Source organism: Dromaius novaehollandiae, chromosome 4, assembly GCF_036370855.1.
Source record: "Dromaius novaehollandiae isolate bDroNov1 chromosome 4, bDroNov1.hap1, whole genome shotgun sequence".
In the NCBI taxonomy this organism is placed as follows: Eukaryota; Metazoa; Chordata; class Aves; order Casuariiformes; family Dromaiidae; genus Dromaius; species Dromaius novaehollandiae.
Genome location: NC_088101.1, coordinates 5,657,016 through 5,675,925, shown reverse-complemented (window position 1 = coordinate 5,675,925; position 18,910 = coordinate 5,657,016). Strand labels below are relative to the sequence as shown.

General features: G+C 45.9%; 1 protein-coding gene across 8 annotated transcripts; it reads left to right on the top strand.

The window, feature by feature from the left end:
- Window positions 1-1,846: 1,846 nt before the first annotated feature.
- CDKL2 (cyclin dependent kinase like 2) lies at window positions 1,847-18,669 on the top strand. Of its 8 annotated transcripts, XR_010388804.1 has the most exons (15): window positions 2,049-2,160; window positions 2,607-2,790; window positions 7,749-7,943; window positions 8,938-9,116; window positions 9,969-10,081; window positions 10,402-10,541; window positions 11,459-11,547; window positions 12,053-12,182; window positions 13,051-13,343; window positions 13,809-13,899; window positions 14,670-14,781; window positions 14,903-15,009; window positions 15,750-15,845; window positions 16,545-16,632; window positions 17,538-18,669. XR_010388804.1 is itself a non-coding variant. In XM_026120263.2 (14 exons), the coding sequence occupies exons 2-13, from the start codon at window positions 2,623-2,625 to the stop codon at window positions 15,807-15,809; spliced, it is 1,677 nt and encodes a 558-aa protein (XP_025976048.1). In that variant the 5' UTR covers window positions 1,847-2,024; window positions 2,607-2,622; the 3' UTR covers window positions 15,810-15,845; window positions 17,538-18,669. The 8 variants fall into 8 exon arrangements, 6 of the variants coding, with proteins under 6 accessions (XP_025976048.1, XP_064366344.1, XP_025976047.1 ...); XM_026120263.2 differs by lacking the exons at window positions 2,049-2,160; window positions 16,545-16,632 and adding an exon at window positions 1,847-2,024; XM_064510274.1 differs by lacking the exons at window positions 2,049-2,160; window positions 16,545-16,632 and adding an exon at window positions 1,862-1,985.
- Window positions 18,670-18,910: the final 241 nt, after the last annotated feature.

The following is an 18,910-nucleotide window of genomic DNA, read 5'->3' as shown; positions in this document are numbered from 1 at the left end:
TAGGACCCTTAAGAAGGCAAGGTCACAGAGCACTCCAGTGGCCTGCTGGAGAGCAGGCTCTTCTTTGTGCTCCTGAAAATCCTGCTGCCATTAACAGGAGAAACATCAATAAGCACTTAAAAATGCAACAGTCACTGCGAGAAGAGCTGGCATGACTTCCCGCTCCTAATTCACTGCATGGGCAACGGGTCGTGTTTCGCCCACTGAGTGGCTCACCTCTGACATCCTAGTCCTGGTCCTCACCATTGACATTGTTGGCTGAGGGAAGGGTTCTCCAAGCAAGTGTAAGATGTTCAAACATGCTTTATATATTCTCCTTCCATAAATCAAATAAGAGGGTATAAGAGGTATAAAAATAAAATAAATAGTGACTAAGATGAACAGCAGTTCCAGAACTCATTTTCTGCGAGGCAGCCCTCTTCATACTGCTGTGCACATCTGTCTGCTAAAAATTTGATAAGAACATGAAAAGAAAGCAGCTCGAGAAAGGGAAAGATGAACAGAAAAGAGAACACAAGAGAAACTGTCTCGAGGTACAACCTGATGAACTCGGAGTATTGCTACGTCACAAAGTAGCTTCTCCCATGTAAAGCAGATCAGACGATGGTACAAAGAAGGTTGGGGCTCTGAATCAAGAGCTTCTCCTTCGAGCTGCTCTTCAGTTCAGCTACAAGAGACTGCAGAAACACCATCAGGAATTATTTTCCTTTTCTGAGAAGACGAGCCACAAAAGCCAAGTTGGGTTTCCTTCAAACTCAGCAGGTATCTTTCCACTCCCATTGGTAGGAAACTAGTCAAGCCCTACCCATCAGCTGCCCAGACTGAGCACAAGGGTTTATTCTCACTTTGACATGGCCCCTGTTCATAGCACCCCCGATGAGTCTGAACCCCTTTATGCCAGTGATCCGACATCCTGAGAGATGAATTACTGTGCCTAAGCCCTCCTCGAGGATTTGAAGACCTTAAAAAGCCAGCTGGAAAGTAAAAAAAGAAGAGCAGATTAACATTGCCTCCCTTTGCTTGAAGAGGCTGTTAGTTAAATCCAGGGCCCCTTTGTGCCGGGTGCTGTAACACCTTGGGAGAGAGAGAAGTCCTGTGCCAGGGAACTCCTCACCTCCATGGCCACGGCACAGAGGGAGGACCAGGGCAGCCAGGCGAGAGCAGCACCACGGACAGCCCAGGCAGCAGCAGGGATGAGACCGGCCTCCAGTCTCTTCCTCAGCTCCACAACCTGCTCCCAGTGCTGTGCTCTGCAGGGACACGCTCAGCCCCATCCCCTATGGAGCTGCAGAGCAAACACACCAAGTCTGGTTCTTCCTCTATTCATTTATGTTTAGCACATTTCACTCCCTTACAAATTAGAGCAAGGAGTAACTATAGACAGACTATAACCTTCCTCTGTAGGACTCGGAAAACCCTCACCTTCAAAGACATTTTGGCTGTGTTTTCCTGTTTTTCCTACTGCTGCTATGTCCCCCACAAAAGCTTTGTTCAGAGCAAGTCCCAGGACACCTCACAATTCACACCTGCTTGCAATCACAGGCAATTGCAAGACACCAAACTGCCTTAGGAATGTTTGCAAGACGTTCCCTTTCTGATATTGAACAAGCCTGGAAGGAAAACCCAGACTCGCTGCCTCAACTATGCAGTTTTCACAGCAATCCCCCGCCCCGCCAGAAGCGTGCCTGGTAGCCTCATTTCTCGGGGAAAACGAGCCTCCCGCAGCCGACCACCCCCCTCCCCACGAGCCTCCCCAGCCCCCCCCCCACGAGCCTCCCCAGCCCCCCCCCCACGGCGCCTCACGCCGCACACCCCCGCTGCCAGAACGTCTCCTGGTAGCCGCCGGCACGAGTAACGCGGCGGGGGGCTCCGCACCCGGGGCGGCTCAACAGAGCCAGGCGTCAGGACGGGAATGTCCCTCCCCCGCCCCTTCCAGCCCGGGCTGCGGCTCTGAAGCGCCGCCCGGGGGGCGCAGTGCCGTTACGGTAAGGCAGGTGACGGACGCGCGGCAGCCCTTACAGCAGGTACTTGCGGCGCACGGCGGTCGTCATCGCGGGGCGGGGTGTGCGGCGGTAGCCGTTACGGTGAAGCAGCTGCGGCGTGCGGCGGCTGTTTAGCTTTACCGTGAGGCAGGTGCGGGCGCTGCTGTTGAGCGTTACGGTGAGGCTGCTGTGGCGCGTGCGGCGGCCGTTACGGCTGGGGTGGGGGGGAGCGGCGCGCGGCGGCCGTTGGGCCTTCCTGTGAAGCGGCTGCGGGGCGCGCGGCGGCCGTTACGGCTGGGGTGGGGGGGAGCGGCGCGCGGCGGCCGTTGGGCCTTCCTGTGAAGCGGCTGCGGGGCGCGCGGCGGCTGTAGAGCGTTACGGCGGGCGGCCGTGGCAGCCGTTACGGCGAAGCGGGAGCGGCGGCTGCCGTTGGCCCCGGTTACGGGTAACGCTTGGCCGGGCCCGCCGCCTTCCAACACCGGTTGGGGGGGGGGGCGAAGGGCGGGAGGCGGCGGACGACCTGTGAGGCCTCGGGCGGGCAGAGGGCCGAGCTGCCCCCAGGGCATCAGAGCCTCTTTCCTGTGCTGCGGACTGTGCTAATCCCTGCTCCTTGGCCTCCCGCAGAGGGGAAACCCCAGCCATGGAGAAGTACCAGGCTCTTGGTCTCGTGGGGGAAGGCAGCTACGGGGTGGTGACCAAATGCAGAAACAAAGACAGTGGGCAGATTGTCGCAGTCAAGAAATTCCTGGAAAGTGAGGATGATGCAATGGTGAAAAAGATGGCCCTGCGGGAAATCAAGCTGCTGAAGGTAAGTGGGGCTGTGTGGGCCCTCCTAGTGAAGGAAAGCAGCTCTGTCCTGCTATTTGGTCATGTCCAGCTTCAGCCATGCTCAGGACACCTCTGAAGTGCATGTTTTGAATTCTAGCAATGCGTTTAAGTGTCTTCTTGAAGGTAAATAGCTTCTTAAAGCAGAATATTAAATCTGTAGTCTGAATTTGCCTTGCCTTGCAGTCAAAACTGGTGGGTATGGGTCCATTCTACCTGTGGAGAGTAGAAGGGTTTGGGAGCTTGGGTGGAAATTGCTTCCTGAGGCTGCCTTCAGAGTCTGTTAAGGAGTCGTGTTTGCCCAGTGAAGTTATAGGCTAGGTGTAATTTTCAGATGTTGGGTCGGTTGAGAAAGCCCTTCTGGAAGGGGAACCCAGTTAGTTCTGACTACTTGTCATCCCCTTAAATGGTATAAATGAGAAAGAAAAGAACAGAACAAAAGAGACTTGATCGAGTGCTGTTTGTATTTCCACAAGCAGCCATGCCATGGTGGATTTGTTTGGCCCTTGAGTTGCATCCCTGGGTTTCCCTTTGGCTGGGTGTTATGCTGGCTGTGCCAGTCTGGCCCTGACTTGATTAGAAGCATGACTGTGTGTGGCCTGTATCAGCAAGAAAAGCCAAAGGAAGCGAGCTCCAAGGGCTCTGTTCCCCCTAGGTGGTAATTGAGGGTGTCCCTTTGTGTTAAGTACCCAAGGGGCAGGACCTTACTGCTGTGAATTGGCTGCAAACAAGTTCCTGTAGGTAGGAGAGACAAACGCTGAGCTTCTCATATCTGCAGGTGAATGGCAATCTGGATTGCGGGGGGGGGGGGGGTTGCTTAGTCAGGCAGGGTCTCCTTTGCTGTGGAAATGTGCTTCTAGGAAAGGGGGTTTTATGGCCCTTTCCTGGCAGCCTTGTCCTGCCTTGAAGAGGCTGGAGGAGAGCAGGTATCAAATTCCCTGAATCTTCTCAGTGACTGGTTAGCTCCGAGGCTGGAGGCTGAAGCCAGCTGGCATTATGTCCCTTGCTGTTTGAGTGTGTGGCTCATCTGGTATCAGCTGTGGATGCTTTTTATACTCACCTAGCTGTGCAGTTGTACTTCAGCCTGTGCGGGCTCCTTCTCAGCAGTGTCTTGTGGTGGGAAGCTCTGTAGCCTCATTGTGGGACCTAGCTTATTAAAGGTAATTTTTTTCCTTGTCTCTAGATCATCTCTGTGGAAAGCTATCCAGGAGCTTTAGCTAAAATGTTTTGTGTGTGTGTGTGTGCTGTTCCATATTTTGTTATGTCTCCTTCCTCTTGCTTCCTCTCTTGGCTTTGCTTTTTGTGTGGAAGCTTTTGCCAGATCTTAGTCTGCTTCCTTGCCAGGTTTTTCTGCTGCCTTTCTTCGTGGCCAGTAGAACAGGGATGCAGTGTGGGCTTGTGAGCTGGGACATCTCTGTATTGTTCTGCTTGCTTCTTTGACCACCTTCAGTCCCCACAGTCTCTACCATAACCTCTAACAGCAGCAGTAGCTGCGGCAGCATTGTGCTTCTTCCCTGCCAGCTCCAGGGGCTGCTGTGGAGAGTGTTGCCTTGCTCCCAGCAGAGCTGCTAGAAACCTCGGCCTGTTCCACAGGCATTGGAAAAAACTGGAGGAGTGTGTGCCCCTGTGTGTGGGTGCACTTGGTAGTTTTAAGAGTTGGGACATGGGTGATGTGCCTGGAGAAGAAACAAAAGGAAGTTTTAGATAACTGGTGAACATCTAGCCTTCTCCTTTGGTGTTGGGTGTTCTGGAGGTGGGAGTGTGTGCCAGCCTCCCTTGTCTCCACTTGGCTTGAACAAGCATCTCCTCAGAAGTCTGGCAGACTTGAGTCCCTGTGCCGTGAAGGGGAAAAAAAAGTGATCTCTGCCATCCCTGCAGGAGTTATGGCCACTTAGGTTTGAACAGAAATATACCTGCTGGTGCTTGAGATCCAGCCAGCTGATGAAAGCGCTGTCGCCTTGAACTGAGTTAAAGCAAGTCTGTGGGAGTGCAGATTGTAGCTGGCCTGTTGGCAAGCCTTGCTTAGTTACTGAGTCAAAGCACATAGCACCTGCAAGGTATGTTGCAAATTAACTTGTGTTCCTAGGTAAATGGGACCTTGACAAGGGGAACATTTCCATTTATAGCTCAGTAAATGTGGCCTCTCACAGTGAAACTAAATGTCTAGAGATTTAATCTTCTTGACGTTTCCTCACATGCGTGCACCCTGTGAATAGAACCTGATCTCTTGTCGCTGGTCTGGAGTTTGAGCAGAAATGTAATGTTAGCTGAAAACATCAAAATCTCTCGGGTCTCTTGGTTGGGAAGAAACTTTTGCTGAGAAAAGAGCTTGAGGAAAGAGCTGAACAAGAGGAGTGAGTTGTCCCAGTTTGTTTGACTTTGATTCTGGAGCCCAATGTGAAGAGTTAGGCAGAATCTTTACCAGCTGCCTGCCGACCACCTCTGTAGCAGTTCTGCCTAGCACAGCCACCTCCCTGCCTGTGACATGACTGCAGCCACAAGGGCGTTAGTGGAGCTGGTTGTTACTGAGCCCCAAGTAGGGAGCTGCTGTCACTCCCTCTTCTCTCGTTATCAAGTTGCTCCCCCCAGCCTATGTTTTATTGCTGTTTTGGATGAGAAATGCTTACCATCTCTCGGCATCGCAGCTGCTGCTTGCTCCTACTGAAGCTGGCAGTGTCCTGCTGCACCTCCAGTGCTGGGGACAGCAATGTGGTGGGTGGTTCCAAGGTGGAAGTTGCTGTTATGGTGGCTTCAGTCCAAGCCTTGGTGTTGGGACACGCTTGAATGTCTGGTAACGCTGGCCAGGGAAGGCAGAGCCTGGGTAGCTACAGCTCAGTATGTCAGAACTGTGTTTCTTCAGAGTGTGCAGCTCTTGCACCTGGAGGCCCTCCCCCATGTTTACCCCTCCCCTGTAGGTGAGCACAGATATGTTTCCTGTGCAGCTGGAAGCTTTCCCAGAGACCCGGGGCCATGAGGTATGAATAGGTAACAAGCCAGCAAATTCAAGGGCTGCAGTGAGACTACTGAGTTAACAAAATTTGTACGCCCTGCTGTGCATTTCTGATTGGTTGTCTTTTTAAAAATCTTAATTTTTCAGCCTTGCTCATGTGAGATGTCTGGATCTTTGGTTCTGCTGACTGCCAGGTCTGCACTGCAGAGTGGCTTGGGCAACTTACAGGATGGGAGAGCATTTCTCCTCCAAGTCCCTGTGCCCTGTGGTCTTTCTGCATCTTTCTTGGTCATGCTGTGCTCTGAAATAGTCATCTTCCATCCCCAAGCTATGGTGCTGCCTTTGGGCAGCCTCCAGTGCTATTTCCCTGCCTGGCTCCAAGCTAATAACTAGCTCCTCATTGTAGTGGGGTTTGTTTTGTTGAAGTTGTCTGTTGTAAACCAGTGTAATAGGCTGGAGATGTCATCTGATCTGGTTAGAATGTGATGGCAAACTAACCAGGAAATACAGCTGCTTTGTTTTCATTTAAGACACACTCACTCTTTTTCTTGAGATCCTCCTAATTTATTCTTGTGCATAAGGAAAAAAACTCTAAATCCTTGGCTTGTCACTTTTCACTTTGAATGCACTGGTTGAAGTTTAATGGAAGCTGTTGAATTGTTAAGGGAGTCTTCTGGGCAGGAATGCTGACCTTTCCTTTTATCCATTCAATATACTTGTGTTCTGGCCCAGGTTAGTTATTATAAACACAAGCTGGCAGGGCCCACAGAAATGCTTTGGGTGTTGTAGGAGCTTCAGAGGAAAGTCTTCTAAGAGCCTTCTTGGACGAATGAAGATGTGGGCATTAAATAGTTGGTGATGAACTGGCAGCTTGGTACAACACAGGTATTACAGTTATTTTGGTTTTGTTTTAAATGGGGATCTAAGATTTTTGCAAAGAGGCCCTAGAGAAAGGAATGAAAGAGATGACTAAAACCTCTTGGAAACGTGAGAGAAAAGAGATGAATCTGCTTTGGGGTGTTGGGAAAGAGACAACAAGGTTTTTTAAAGCAAACCAGTGGCAGCTATCTTCAGCGGTTCTTTTGATGAGTTGAATGGTATGCTCTCTGGAACGGGTAACTGACAGTGCTGCTCAAGCCCTGCTCTGAGGGGACAAGCACGGTCATGTAGCCACTTGGTCATCTTTACGAGCATATCTGCTCCAGAAGCTTGAGTCTCAGATAAAACCCAGTGTTATGGGAAGAAGGTGTGTTTAATGGTGCTTGGGCTGTTTGTAAGTGAAACAGTGGATCTAGCCAGGAGTCTAGATGGTCCTGGTTAAATGCGCCATTCTGTTCTCACAGTGGTCAGAGACTTGCCTGGCAGCATACTGTACTTCCCAGTGCAACCTGTCCTGCTTTGTCCTTCTGGTTAAGTCAGGACCTCTGACTTCTTTGCCATGGCAGCTCTTTGTGGAAGATGCTGTTAGGTGCTGCTCCTTCTCACATGTTAACCCCAGGGGTAGTCATTTTTAGCTTCCTCACGATTTCTCTCGTATGGAACATAAACTTACTCTGAGCCTTTGTCAAGATGTGGGCATGAGTCAGTGACACCTCTTCCATGCAGAGAGTGTTGTGAGGAGCAGAACGCATGAGATGTTTCCCAGAACAGAACAGAGCATTTTGAGCATCCCTGTTAAGACCACAAGAAATGCTCTCAGTTGGTATTTTGTTTAGTTTTAGGTTACACAAATAGATAGCTACCTGCATATTTGGGGTGGTGGTAATCCTCCAGGCTATAGTAAAAATGCCTTGGCAAAAGAAAACCTAACCCAAAAAGTCAGTGAGCTGATTTTAAGTATAAATGAATGGGGTGCCATGTCAAGAAGAGCAGTCCAGGGAAATGCACCAACTGTGGTGCAGATGAAAGTGTTTGGTCTTAGTATATCATCTCTTAGTTTATCCTGTTAAATCCTGTCATGCTCTCACAAAATATTTCCTGTTTTGTAACAGCAACTCAGGCATGAGAATCTCGTGAACCTGCTGGAAGTGTGTAAAAAGAAGAGACGGTGGTATCTGGTGTTTGAATTTGTGGATCACACAGTGCTTGATGACCTTGAGGCATTTCCGAATGGACTAGACCACAGCAGAGTTCGGAAATACTTATTTCAGATTATAAGAGGAATAGCATTTTGTCACAGTCACAATGTAAGTGTGCATGAGGATTTAAGTCTGTAGTTATGAAAACCTTGAGTGAATAGATGCAGAGATGTGTATTGGTGATATTTATTAGAACTTAGCAAAATCAAGCTTTGCCTGAAAAGGAATGCGGAAGTAGGGCAGAAGGCCTGACTATATTTCACATAAAATGTCAGAGCGTGAGATCAGCTAATCCAGTAGTTTGTCCCTGACTGATTTGTGAGCGAGGGAGGGTCCAGAAATCCATGCAGATCAGAAATTGGTGTCACCTCACTGGAAGCTCACCTTTATCTTGCAGTGAGAGATTGTTTCTCTCTTCCAAAATTTTGCTTGTCACAATGTCTATGTAAGCATGCATGCTTGCTTTTTCTCTTCAGTATTGTTAAGTTTTTGTTATCCACTACTTATTTCTAACACAAGTTTGCCAATTTAATCGTGATTGTGTAAATATATATATATTTCTCTTTTTATATTTGGGCAACTGTTGCTGTGTTATGAATTCTTCAAATACTCTTCATATTTAACTGCAGGATATGCCCATGACCTTGAGAGAGCTCAGCATGAACCTTGCAGCTGACATACACACACATTTGTGTGTCTAATACATATACTTGTATGTGTATATATATAAACTGCATATTATTTATATATAATATCCATATAGCTTTTAAACCTGTGGTAAAAGCCAGGTTTTCAAGCATAATAAACTGTATCTGTAAAATACCTATGGTAAATGTACATGCAGAAAATATGCAGGGAGATGCACAAAGTAAACACTTGGTGTGCAAAACCTGGAGGTTTTGTGTTCACGCATGCTCTTAGGTCTGCAGTTGTTTACTGTCTGTGTGTACATAGCTGTATTTTACAGACTCCATGTGTTTCACATGCCTGCAAAAGTGTAATTTCTACCTGCATGTGAGAAAACTACTATTTTTGGTGAGCCAGTTGGTTTACTCTGTAGAAATAGTGAATTATTCCTCCTAACTTGCTTTTCTCTATGCAGATAATCCATCGGGACATTAAGCCAGAGAACATTTTAGTCTCCCAGTCTGGAGTTGTAAAACTGTGTGACTTTGGATTTGCCCGCACATTAGGAGCTTCTGGGGAAGCTTATACGGACTATGTGGCAACCCGATGGTACAGAGCTCCAGAGCTGCTGGTGGGAGATATCAAGTATGGCAAGTAAGAGACTGGCAGGCGAGGCTGCTGAAGAGTTATGGGATTTGGGAGGGAGAGATTTTTCAGGAAGGCAGGGGACTCTTACTTGACAAACAGGTTAAAGGGATACTGTTCTGCATTCCCTGCATTGTTGCTTAGTCTATTTCTTCTTTCCGCCACCCTGGAGTTAATTACTGCTAGAGCTAGGCTTTTCCAGCTCAAAAAAAGAGGAGAGCAAGAGACCGCTGAGCCATTCCTGTTGTCTATAGCAGTTGTCTGGATGCTAATGCTAATTAGTATTGGAGAAGGCTATGATAGACTTCTCTCCTGTGCATCGCAGTCCTGGCAGGAAGGCGGAAAAGCCCTTTGAATCCTAGACAGACATTTCGGGAGAGAGGAGGCGGGATAAATGGGATTTTTCTTACTGGGAGCCCCAGTGCTGCAGAACCAGGTCAGAACTCACTGTGCCATTCACAGTTCTGTTTATACAACTGTGCAGGCTTATATATGTCCCTGTGTTACCTAAAGTTCATTTTCAGTAAGTGTACCCAAAGAGCAAATTCCTGCAGAAATAAGAGCTGCTTACCTTTACACTCTCTAAAGGGCAAGATCCTAGTAATGTGTTACATTGTATTACAGTTCTTAAAGCATTGGTTTTTGGAACCTGATTTTATATTTGTCAGGTTTCTGCCAGTGTCTGCCTGCTTCAAAAGCTGGATCCTTGCCATGTACAGGAGCACTTGTAAACTTGGAAAGGAGCTGTCTTGCAGTTTGTGAGGCCCGAGCTGCCATTGGGATTCATAACCTGCTCAAGGCTTGCTGGCACTGGTCTGGCTTAGCTCGAAGCTGTGCTGAGCTGGGCTGTTTTTCTTCCAGGGCTGTGGACGTATGGGCTATCGGCTGTCTGGTAACAGAAATGCTTACGGGAGAGCCCCTGTTCCCCGGAGACTCTGACATTGACCAGCTCTATCATATCACCAAGTGCCTGGGTGAGAACACCCTGCCAGGCTCCAAGTGTCTGGCCATGAATTAAGGGGTCAAATAAGTTTTGATTGGGGGTGGAGAGTGTGGGGAGAAATGCCACGGTGTGTGCTGAACAGTTTCTGAGAGCGTGAATCCTTAGCACCTTTTACAAAGGGAGAACCAGGAGTTTGCAAGTACAGCATCAATTCAGAGTGCACATGTGAAAGGATGAAGACCCAGAATATAGTCCTTACTCCAGTGCCGGCTTAGTATGTCAGCCTCTTGAATATTCAGCGGGTCTGTTCTACATTTTTTCCATGTGGTTGCTTTGTTATTGTGATTCCAGGCAATTTAATTCCAAGACACCAAGAGCTGTTCTATAAAAATCCCCTCTTTGCTGGCGTGAGGCTGCCTGAAGTGAAGGACATCGAACCTCTGGACAGACGATATCCCAAGCTTTCTGCCACAATGTTAGATCTAGCAAAGGTATTTGACTGATCCTTTTGGAAGTTTCCTGACTTCTTGGAGAGGTTCTGCATGTAGTTTAGTATGAACGTTTCTCTGTTTACTTGTTTCTCTCCTTGGGGACATGACTGCAGCCTTCAGAAAGGGTTGGCACTGTTAAACTGGCTTTTTCTCAAGTGTCTGTGCAATGAGGAACTGCTTGGGTTGGCAGTTGGACAACTGCAAGGATGTGATCCTGGGTGATGGGGGAGATTAGCCAGTAATCTCCAGAGCCAAAAGAGGTTCAGCAAGTCTGCTGAGGACAACTCATAGCATACAATGCCCCGCTGATTAAATTTTCAGAGTCCCGTTGAAGAGATTTGAAAGGTGAAGAAGGGTTTGTGTGTCCAAGGCTTCTCCCATACACCTCTATCAGTTGACCTGTGAATGGTCTGTCAACAAGCTTCACCCCTCTTCTGCTATGTAACTTTACACTTCGGAGGTGATACACAGCCACTTACTTCTCCCTGGCTAGCATAGCTGTGTTCATGCAGTATTTTCTGCCAGCTCTCTCCACCTACTCATGGAAGCACTGCAGGCGGATAGGTCTGTGTGGGGTCAGATCTGAACATGCCTTGATCTTGCTTTTTGCGTCTATGTTTCTGTGTGGGAGTTAGGAAGCCTACAGCTTCATAACTGATTCTGAAGAATTTTTCCAGCAAATATTCTTGTGCTTTTTCATGCTATTCTGGAGCACAAATGTGTTGGACAACAAAGTCATAGTAAGTGTTAGTAGTTAAAATGGACGCAACCAGCAAATATTAAACTTTTTCATTGGAGGTCAGTTGTGATGTCTCATCTCAGTGTAACAGGCCCTAGAAGTGGGAGTTTTGCAGCTTACTTCTCAACTTCATTTGGAAATACTAAAACTTTTGTTTTATTTCTGATGTATTTGCCAGAAGTGTTTGCAGATTGATCCAGACAAGAGACCATCCTGTGCTGAACTCTTGCAGTGCGATTTCTTTATCAAGGATGGATTTGCTGAAAGGTAAAACAGTTTGTTTCTTGCTCATAACAGGCCAATGTGAGAAGAAAATTAAGCAATTGGGCTTGAAGAGGCCATGCTGGGTTTGCAGGGCTGATAGTTGCTGGATGTTTTGGTTTTGTTTTAGTTTTAGCCTAGTTGGAAATGGGAGAACAGTAGAAAGGGAACACGTTGCAGTGACACATTTACCACATTACCTGGTCATGACATGAATTCATCAGTGTGTGCCCAGCGTCACAGCATACTGGATCATAAAATCTTATGCTGTATTCAGCGTCTACATCTACACCGGATTTGAGCATAACTGCCTTTATTGCTGTGATGTGAAATGTGTGTGCTCATAAGGTTTTGAATGGATATGTTCCATTTGGTTGGTTTTTCTTTACTTAAAAAGGCATAGTTTGTTTGATTACTTCAAAAGCTATAACAACAGCTTGGGCTGAACACCAACTGATTTTTGATTAATGGAAGCTGTTAATTTTTTTTTTCCTCATAATATGGAGCGTAGATTTGCTCAGGAGCTTAAATTAAAGATTCAGAAAGATGCCAGAGACCATCAATTACAAAAAAAATCAAAAATCAGCAAAAAGGACAAAGATGATTGTTTAGGAGAAGAAAGAAAAATGCTTGCTATCCAGGTTAGTCAATCTTTTTCTGTAACTATATCTTTTTATCTCTTAAAATCTCTATGTAAGTACGTGCTGCAGTTAAATCGCATAACAAAAGTATATGCAAAATTTTACATTTTATTATTTAAAAGAGACTAGATGAGTATGATGTGGCAGAGAAGCTGACTTTTGTAGGCCTCTGTGAGTCTAAACAGTGCTGAAGGCCTTGCTGCTCAGTTCAAGGCAATATGTTAGGCCTGTGCCCCCACAGCTCTGATGCTCAGTGCAATACAGCATGCAGGCTGTGTGTAGAAATTCTGTGTCTTTGATACTGACTGTGTGGCTGCTACAAGTTGTTCTGGTGCTTGGCTTGATGATCTGCAGGTGGCTATTTAAATACACTGTGATGTAGTTACCAGCAAATACTGAGCTAGAGGGAGAATCAATTAGAAACTGCAAGCCAGCTAAATGAGCGAAACACAATTGTATGCTGCTGTTTACTTGTGTTAAAGCTCTGTCCCCAAAGTTGCATATTTTTCTTTGAATCATCTATGACTAGAGGCTTCAGAGTGACCTCGAGGTGACACGGCTCAGTTCTCATTTCGTTTCTTTGGAAGAGACATGGGATATGGCTGTTCTTCTTCCATCACTTCCTTACCCCATTGTAAGGTGACTTATTCCCAGAAGGTGCCAGAACCCTGACAAGTCTCCTGCTATTTAATGAAAATAGCTTTTGCTTAAAACATTTCCATCTCCATCAGATCCTCGCAGAATCATGCAGATTTAGGCTCTTGCTTTTTGTTTGTTTGTTTTTTCTCCCCTCTTCCTGCATGCACTGCCGTAAGCTACTTTTTAAACATTACAGTAAGAAAAACATGATGCTTATTTTTCCAAACAGGATTTCGACATTGACCCAAAGAGCAGAGATGCAAAGCTATTCAAGGTGAAGTGCTCTAAAGCAGATGCAGGGAAGGCAGAGCGACCCTCCAACCTGAGCTCCCTCTATGACAGTGCAATCAAACCATTTAAAATAGGCCCTCAAACCAGCCTGAAAGATTCTAGCAGCAGCTTGGACTATGCCAAGAATGCAGGCATAGCTATTCCTCCTATCATCCAGAACCTTTCTGCCACGACGGCCAGTATGAGGATGAATGCTGGGATGGGGTCCGTGCCTGGGAACCATAACTATAGGTATGGGAGCTGAGCTAGAAGAGCCTGTGTTCATCTTTCCTGTTGCCAGAGAATTGTGATGTACTGAGAGGGATGCAGGGTGATGATGTGGGTTTGGGACAGGATGTGGCTAGGAGCAGCTTTTGGGTGCAGGGCTGTATAGGGGTCAGAAAGCCTGGCATCACCTCAAGCAGCTCTGAGTATCCATGCAGCCAAAGGCTGTCTGTGTTTCTGTGTTTGGCAGACCACTCCTGGATGGTAACAATTTTCCGGCTGCTCTGGTAGTTGCCTTTCTTTGATTCATGGCCCATCCTTTGAGACTCAAACTTCTCTGTTAACTGGGCTCATGGAGGATATTCTACTTGTGGACCTCCTCTCAGTATTTAATGACAGGGTTTTTTTTGCCTGTCTCAAGTTCATTGCTGTTTTTATATTCATTATGTTACCCAAGTTAATACGATGCATTTGGGGTGTTTTTGATTACAGAGTAGAGGAAAAGAGTAAAAAATACTTGAACCCATTTCTAAAGCAAGGAAAACATTCTCCAGCAGGCCATTACAGTGTAAGCTTAACATCGGTAAGTTGTATTTCTTTCCCCCTTAGCAAAGCAAAAATAAATTTTTAGCTTAAGCATTTGCTCTAATGTCAAGAATCCCTTCTGTTGCAGCCTTCACCATAAATCCCAACTAGAAATACAATGTTCTTTGCTCCTTTTTACCTATAGTTGTCATCTGTGATCCTTTCGTAATAGTCTTCTTGCATGAAATATATTTTCTGTCAGAGGGCAATTGTAAATGAAGGGAGCTGCCCAGCATGCAATACCTATGAGACATGGAATACATCCATAGCATCCTGCCAGGCCAGGAGAAGTGGACCATGTGTGCTGTGCTATTGAAGCAGAATCCAGGGTTTGTATTTAATATGGGCAGGGCCCTATTTACTCAGGTCGTAAATACAATTAAAATTGTTCATGAGAACAAGAGAAGTGTAAAGCCCTGCACTGCACCCACTGCCTAGACAATATTTCTTCTATGTTGGTAGGAATGTTTGCCTTTTTAAAGAGAACTAAGGTAAGCCATCCTCCAGCTATATTTTGTCTCTTTGAAAGCAGTCTTATTTAAATGCCTGTTGTTTTTAAACTTCTGTTGTTTTTAATGCATAGATTACATTTGATCAGAATGGATTCCTTTAAACCCGTTAAGAGTCTTTTATTACACTCTCGTTCTGGTGCAAGTTCCAGCTAAAGTAGTATAGTGCTGTGTTTATACATTTTAAGATTAAAGCTCAACAGTAACTTCATTTTTCTCTACGTATGTGACGTCATGTTTATCATTCACCTGACTGCAGGTTTCTAACGAGAAAACAATCCTTCAGGCAAATAAGAAAAAATGGGAATTCTCCAAGACAGATGTGCGTTTGCCAGAACTAAATCATCTCCCTGAACTGAGAGGAGTGGAAGGTATGAGCTTTAATGTCCTCTAAATAAAACCTGGATCTTAAGGAAGTGGCAGGAAGTGGTGTGTGTTACAGCAGTCAGCATTTGCTTCTTTAACATCATATGCATTGGTTGCATTTTGTAGCATGGAATCCCAGATTACTCAAAAAGGAGAACAAAACAGTTTCAGAGTCCCGTATTCCCTCCCTCGCTGCCATTGACCTCCATAATCCAAGTCTGGCTTCACAGCAGGTAACAAAGTAATACGATATTTTGTGCTACTCCTTGTCCTTTTGATTCAGGACTTCAAACTATGTTTGAGTAGCATGACCCCCAAGTTTCCAGCCTGCCTCTTAACAGAAGTGGGACTTGCCTAGGGTTCTCCCATACTGTCTGTGGAAAAGCAGTTGAAAGGCCTGAAGCCTCTTCCTGGTGGAAAGGAGAAGGGTCCTGGGTGATACCCAGGGTTATGTTTGTCGCTCTGGGACTAGCCAAATGCAAGATTCAATGACAAGCCAAACAGCAGCAGTTGTTGCTATTTCAGGAGGTTGAATCAAGGTGGAAGAAAACCTGATTTTTCCAGAGTCGGAAAGGGAGACCAGGAGGACTGGGAATTTTGAGCAGAACTGTCCTGGCTGCATTAGACAGATGTTAAGGGGGCGAGTGCAGTAGGGAGGGAGAAAGCATAGGAGCTCATCATAGGGAGAGAAGGAAAGGATTTGCATCTTGCAGAGATTAGCTCCTTGGTAACATCAAGATGTTGTTTGGGAGCTGTGTAATTCTCTAGATTGCCAGTATGGCTACGTTGCTTCCAGCTGAGATTTGGCAGATTGTGTTGAACAAAATATATATTTTTGAAGTCTGATTTCATCAAAGAACAGACTTGTTGCATGATGGCATTGCAGTGGTGCCCAGAAGGCAATTTCTGATTGATGTCTCTATTACTACACTTGGAACTGACCCTCTCCTTTCTCTTCCTACCCAATTTACAGCTCTCAGGGACCTTGATATCCGATGCATCAGAAGCCAGCTTCCCCAGAGTTGAGCACTAACCTGAAGGAGAATGGGATTACACCTGCCACTAAAAGGTAGGCTTTAATTTCTACATCTTAGCCTTCTAGTTTCTTTCAAATGGATCAATTGATGAATGCTCATGCTAGTGGGGAGTTGCACTGGAAGTATTTTTTTATGCCTCACACTCTGGGTCAAGGATACCTGGCTAGGACAGGCTTTCTACAGAGGGCAGCACACAACTCTTCCCTGATTCTGAAATGTGCTGTGGCACGTTTCAGGGCAAGTAAATGATTTGCCTGAGCTGAAGTGTTGGACACTGGTGTTGGGAAATAATCACCTCATGGATTTGGAGGTTAAGGAAGCTGATGGAGTGACTAAGAAGGGAAACTGGCTGGCTGCATGTGAGGGGTGAAGGAATGGGTTGCATGCATAGCACTGTTAAGTGCACCACAGAAAATGGACTTGCAAAAGGGAGAAAAGCATTTGGGGGGAGGCTGTTAAGTTTAACAGCATGGAAAACTTCTAATAACTATGTCATGCAGTTTAACTTTGTTAAAATGTATTAGTTTACCTGTTGGTAGCTCAGTGCTCTCTAAGCATGAGGTAGGGGTCTGGGGGAAAAGGAGGCTTAGGAGAAGTCCTGACTGTAGTAGATGTCTTAAGATTGAAGTGTGAAGTTTGAAGTCCACCACTCTGAACTTTCACTTAGAATTATATCCTATATTCTAGGTTGTTTTAAGGTGAGTGTTAAAAGTGATTATTTTTTTTTGTAGACTCTCACCTTGCCCATGAAAAGAAATGTGGTTCTGTAGGTGGCTTTGAAAGAAAAGTCATAGAAAAGGCTGGGTTTCTTCTGTTGAGGTATTGATCTCTTGTTGCTGTAATAGCTGAGCATCTTCCAGGTAGTCTGTTGCATGTGTTAGTTTCTCTAATTTCTCCTGAAAGTGAGAACTGCAGTGCTTTGCTTTGAGAGGGTTTTTATTCTCATAAGCACCTGTCTTGCTCACCTCACTGAGGCTGGACAGAAGAACTGCACCTTGCAGAGGGAGTAGAAGTTAGAGAGGATAAAGGGGGAGCAGTGGAAGGAGGCAAGGTGTTGTGGAAGGAGGCAAGGTGTTGTGGAAGGGTCCTCAGAGGCTGTGCTCCAAATTCTCACGGGCTCCGTTGGAGCCCTGTGTTGTGCATGGATGGACTGTAATTAGTGCTCTGGCTTGGACATGATCGCATACCTGCCCTGGGGTGACTCTCACTGTGGCCTCAGAGACCACCAGGCACTTCAGCCTCCCTCTGGCCTTACCTGGTTTCACTGGAGCTGTTCTTAAGTGTTTTGCTACAGATAGCCATTTGTATGTCATAGGAGTACTGTTAATGTGCGGGTGCAAATTGTGCATTGTAGTTTTATAATTTGGGCTCCTGTATTCTTCTTTTCGAGGAGAGGGAGCAACTGCTGGCTGTGAAATCTATTTTTAGTCTTGTGTACAAATGCATGGGCACTTAACCCATATGAGCGTTTTTGGCACTTAAATTCAAGTGATGCAATAGCTTAGTGCTATCGGGAAGGAAGAAGAAAAATCACTGGGGTGGGAAGCAATCCTGACAATATAAATGAGGAAAAAGAAATGCTACTAAAGTTAGCTCATCTGTGAAACACAGCTTTAGGGAGGTAAGGACGTGTACTAAGTAAAAGTAAAGGACGCATATCAGCATGCAGTGCCCCTGTTCTTGTCTGTCTGTAACGTCACCCTGTCTTTCTCCTCTTGATGCAGGTGGCTGAAACTGGGAACAGTCCAGCTGAGACTCCAGGTGCTAATGCGGCACAGTTTCTGCAGGAGAGAGTGGGATCCCTTACTCTCTTGTTAGCACAGTGGACTGCCATGGGGTGTGGCTCAGATCCAGTTCAAGGACAGAGCTCTCATTGCTGTTGCTGCTGGATTTCTTGCATGCAAAACAGTTCCTGAGATGTTGATTTCCTGGCTTAGGGGCAGGTCTTGACTGAAGTTGCTCAGAAAGGAATGGTGGTTGTTGGTGTGTGACAGGCAGAAGCTGGCTTGGAGGATTTTTGAAGAAGGACGGGTTTTCTTTTGTCTAACCACTGCTCTCTTGAGAGAGGGTGTTATTCAAAGAGAGCAGATAGCTGCTGAATTTGTTATATTTTGGTGGGCTACCTGGTCTGTATTGGAAAGCATCTTTGTCTTGGCAAAAATGTCCATGGAAAATGTTTGTGGAAGAAAGATAACATTAAATGTGTAAATGTTCCTAATGGTTCCTTTGAAACCCTTGTTAATGCTCAGGAGCACGTGTGAAGTTGTGTTAGGTTCCTTTTCCCTGGATGCATTCTCTCCCCAGCTTTTGAGCAGTTCTCTTCTGGACATTTAACTGGGCCTGTTGCCTGGCTGCACTTGAGTGAATGTGTGACTCCTGTTAATGCTGAAGGAAGAATATCAGTATAACACATTGAGCTGTGGTGCAAGTTGCATGTGAAATGGCTTCAGATGAATGCTTAGTAACTCACTTAATTCATCCGTCCTTTTAAGTATATCTGGGAGAAATGGGACCTGTAACTGTGAACCTCAACAGTGATGTGTGGGGAGAAAAAGAACAGATTCCTCTTACCTTTGGACAGTTATGAGACCATGTTTGTTTAACTGTTCTCAAGTTGACTTTAGTCAGTCTATGGTATCCCTACATTGCTTTCAGCCCTTCAATGCTGTTGTCACAGCTCAAACCCCTGTCTGGTGCAATTAGCTTTGGAACTGTGTTGTCTTTCCACAAAGTAGGGCCTTTCCCATCAGTGTATCATGGCAGTGTGGATGTCATCAAATTTAGAGCTTTGTGGCTATGCTATGTTCTGACACGTACATCTATATTTTGTAAATAAAAGGATATTCAAATTCTAAACTCTTGGCTGCTAATGTGTATTTGCAAATGTAAGATGTGCTGACTTCTCTGGATTCAAGCTTGGTGTTATATCTGCTTATTTGTGCTGGTGGCATTGCTTGCATTGAAAAACAGACAGGACTTTGGGATCAGTTTTCATTTAACAGCTGAGATTTGATTGTTTTGCAGCCATCTGCAGGTTCCTCTTCCCTATGTCATTTTAGATGCCCAAGGTCCTTGGGGAAAAAAGAAATCAAGAAAA

Bases quoted from the DNA above. Each gene is read 5' to 3' on its own strand.
- CDKL2 (XM_026120263.2), top strand. From the start codon at position 2,623: ATGGAGAAGTACCAGGCTCTTGGTCTCGTGGGGGAAGGCAGCTACGGG. The intron at 9,117-9,968 runs GTAAGAGACTGG...TTTTTCTTCCAG, and splicing joins GGAGATATCAAGTATGGCAA to GGCTGTGGACGTATGGGCTA. The intron at 10,082-10,401 runs GTGAGAACACCC...TTGTGATTCCAG, and splicing joins TCATATCACCAAGTGCCTGG to GCAATTTAATTCCAAGACAC.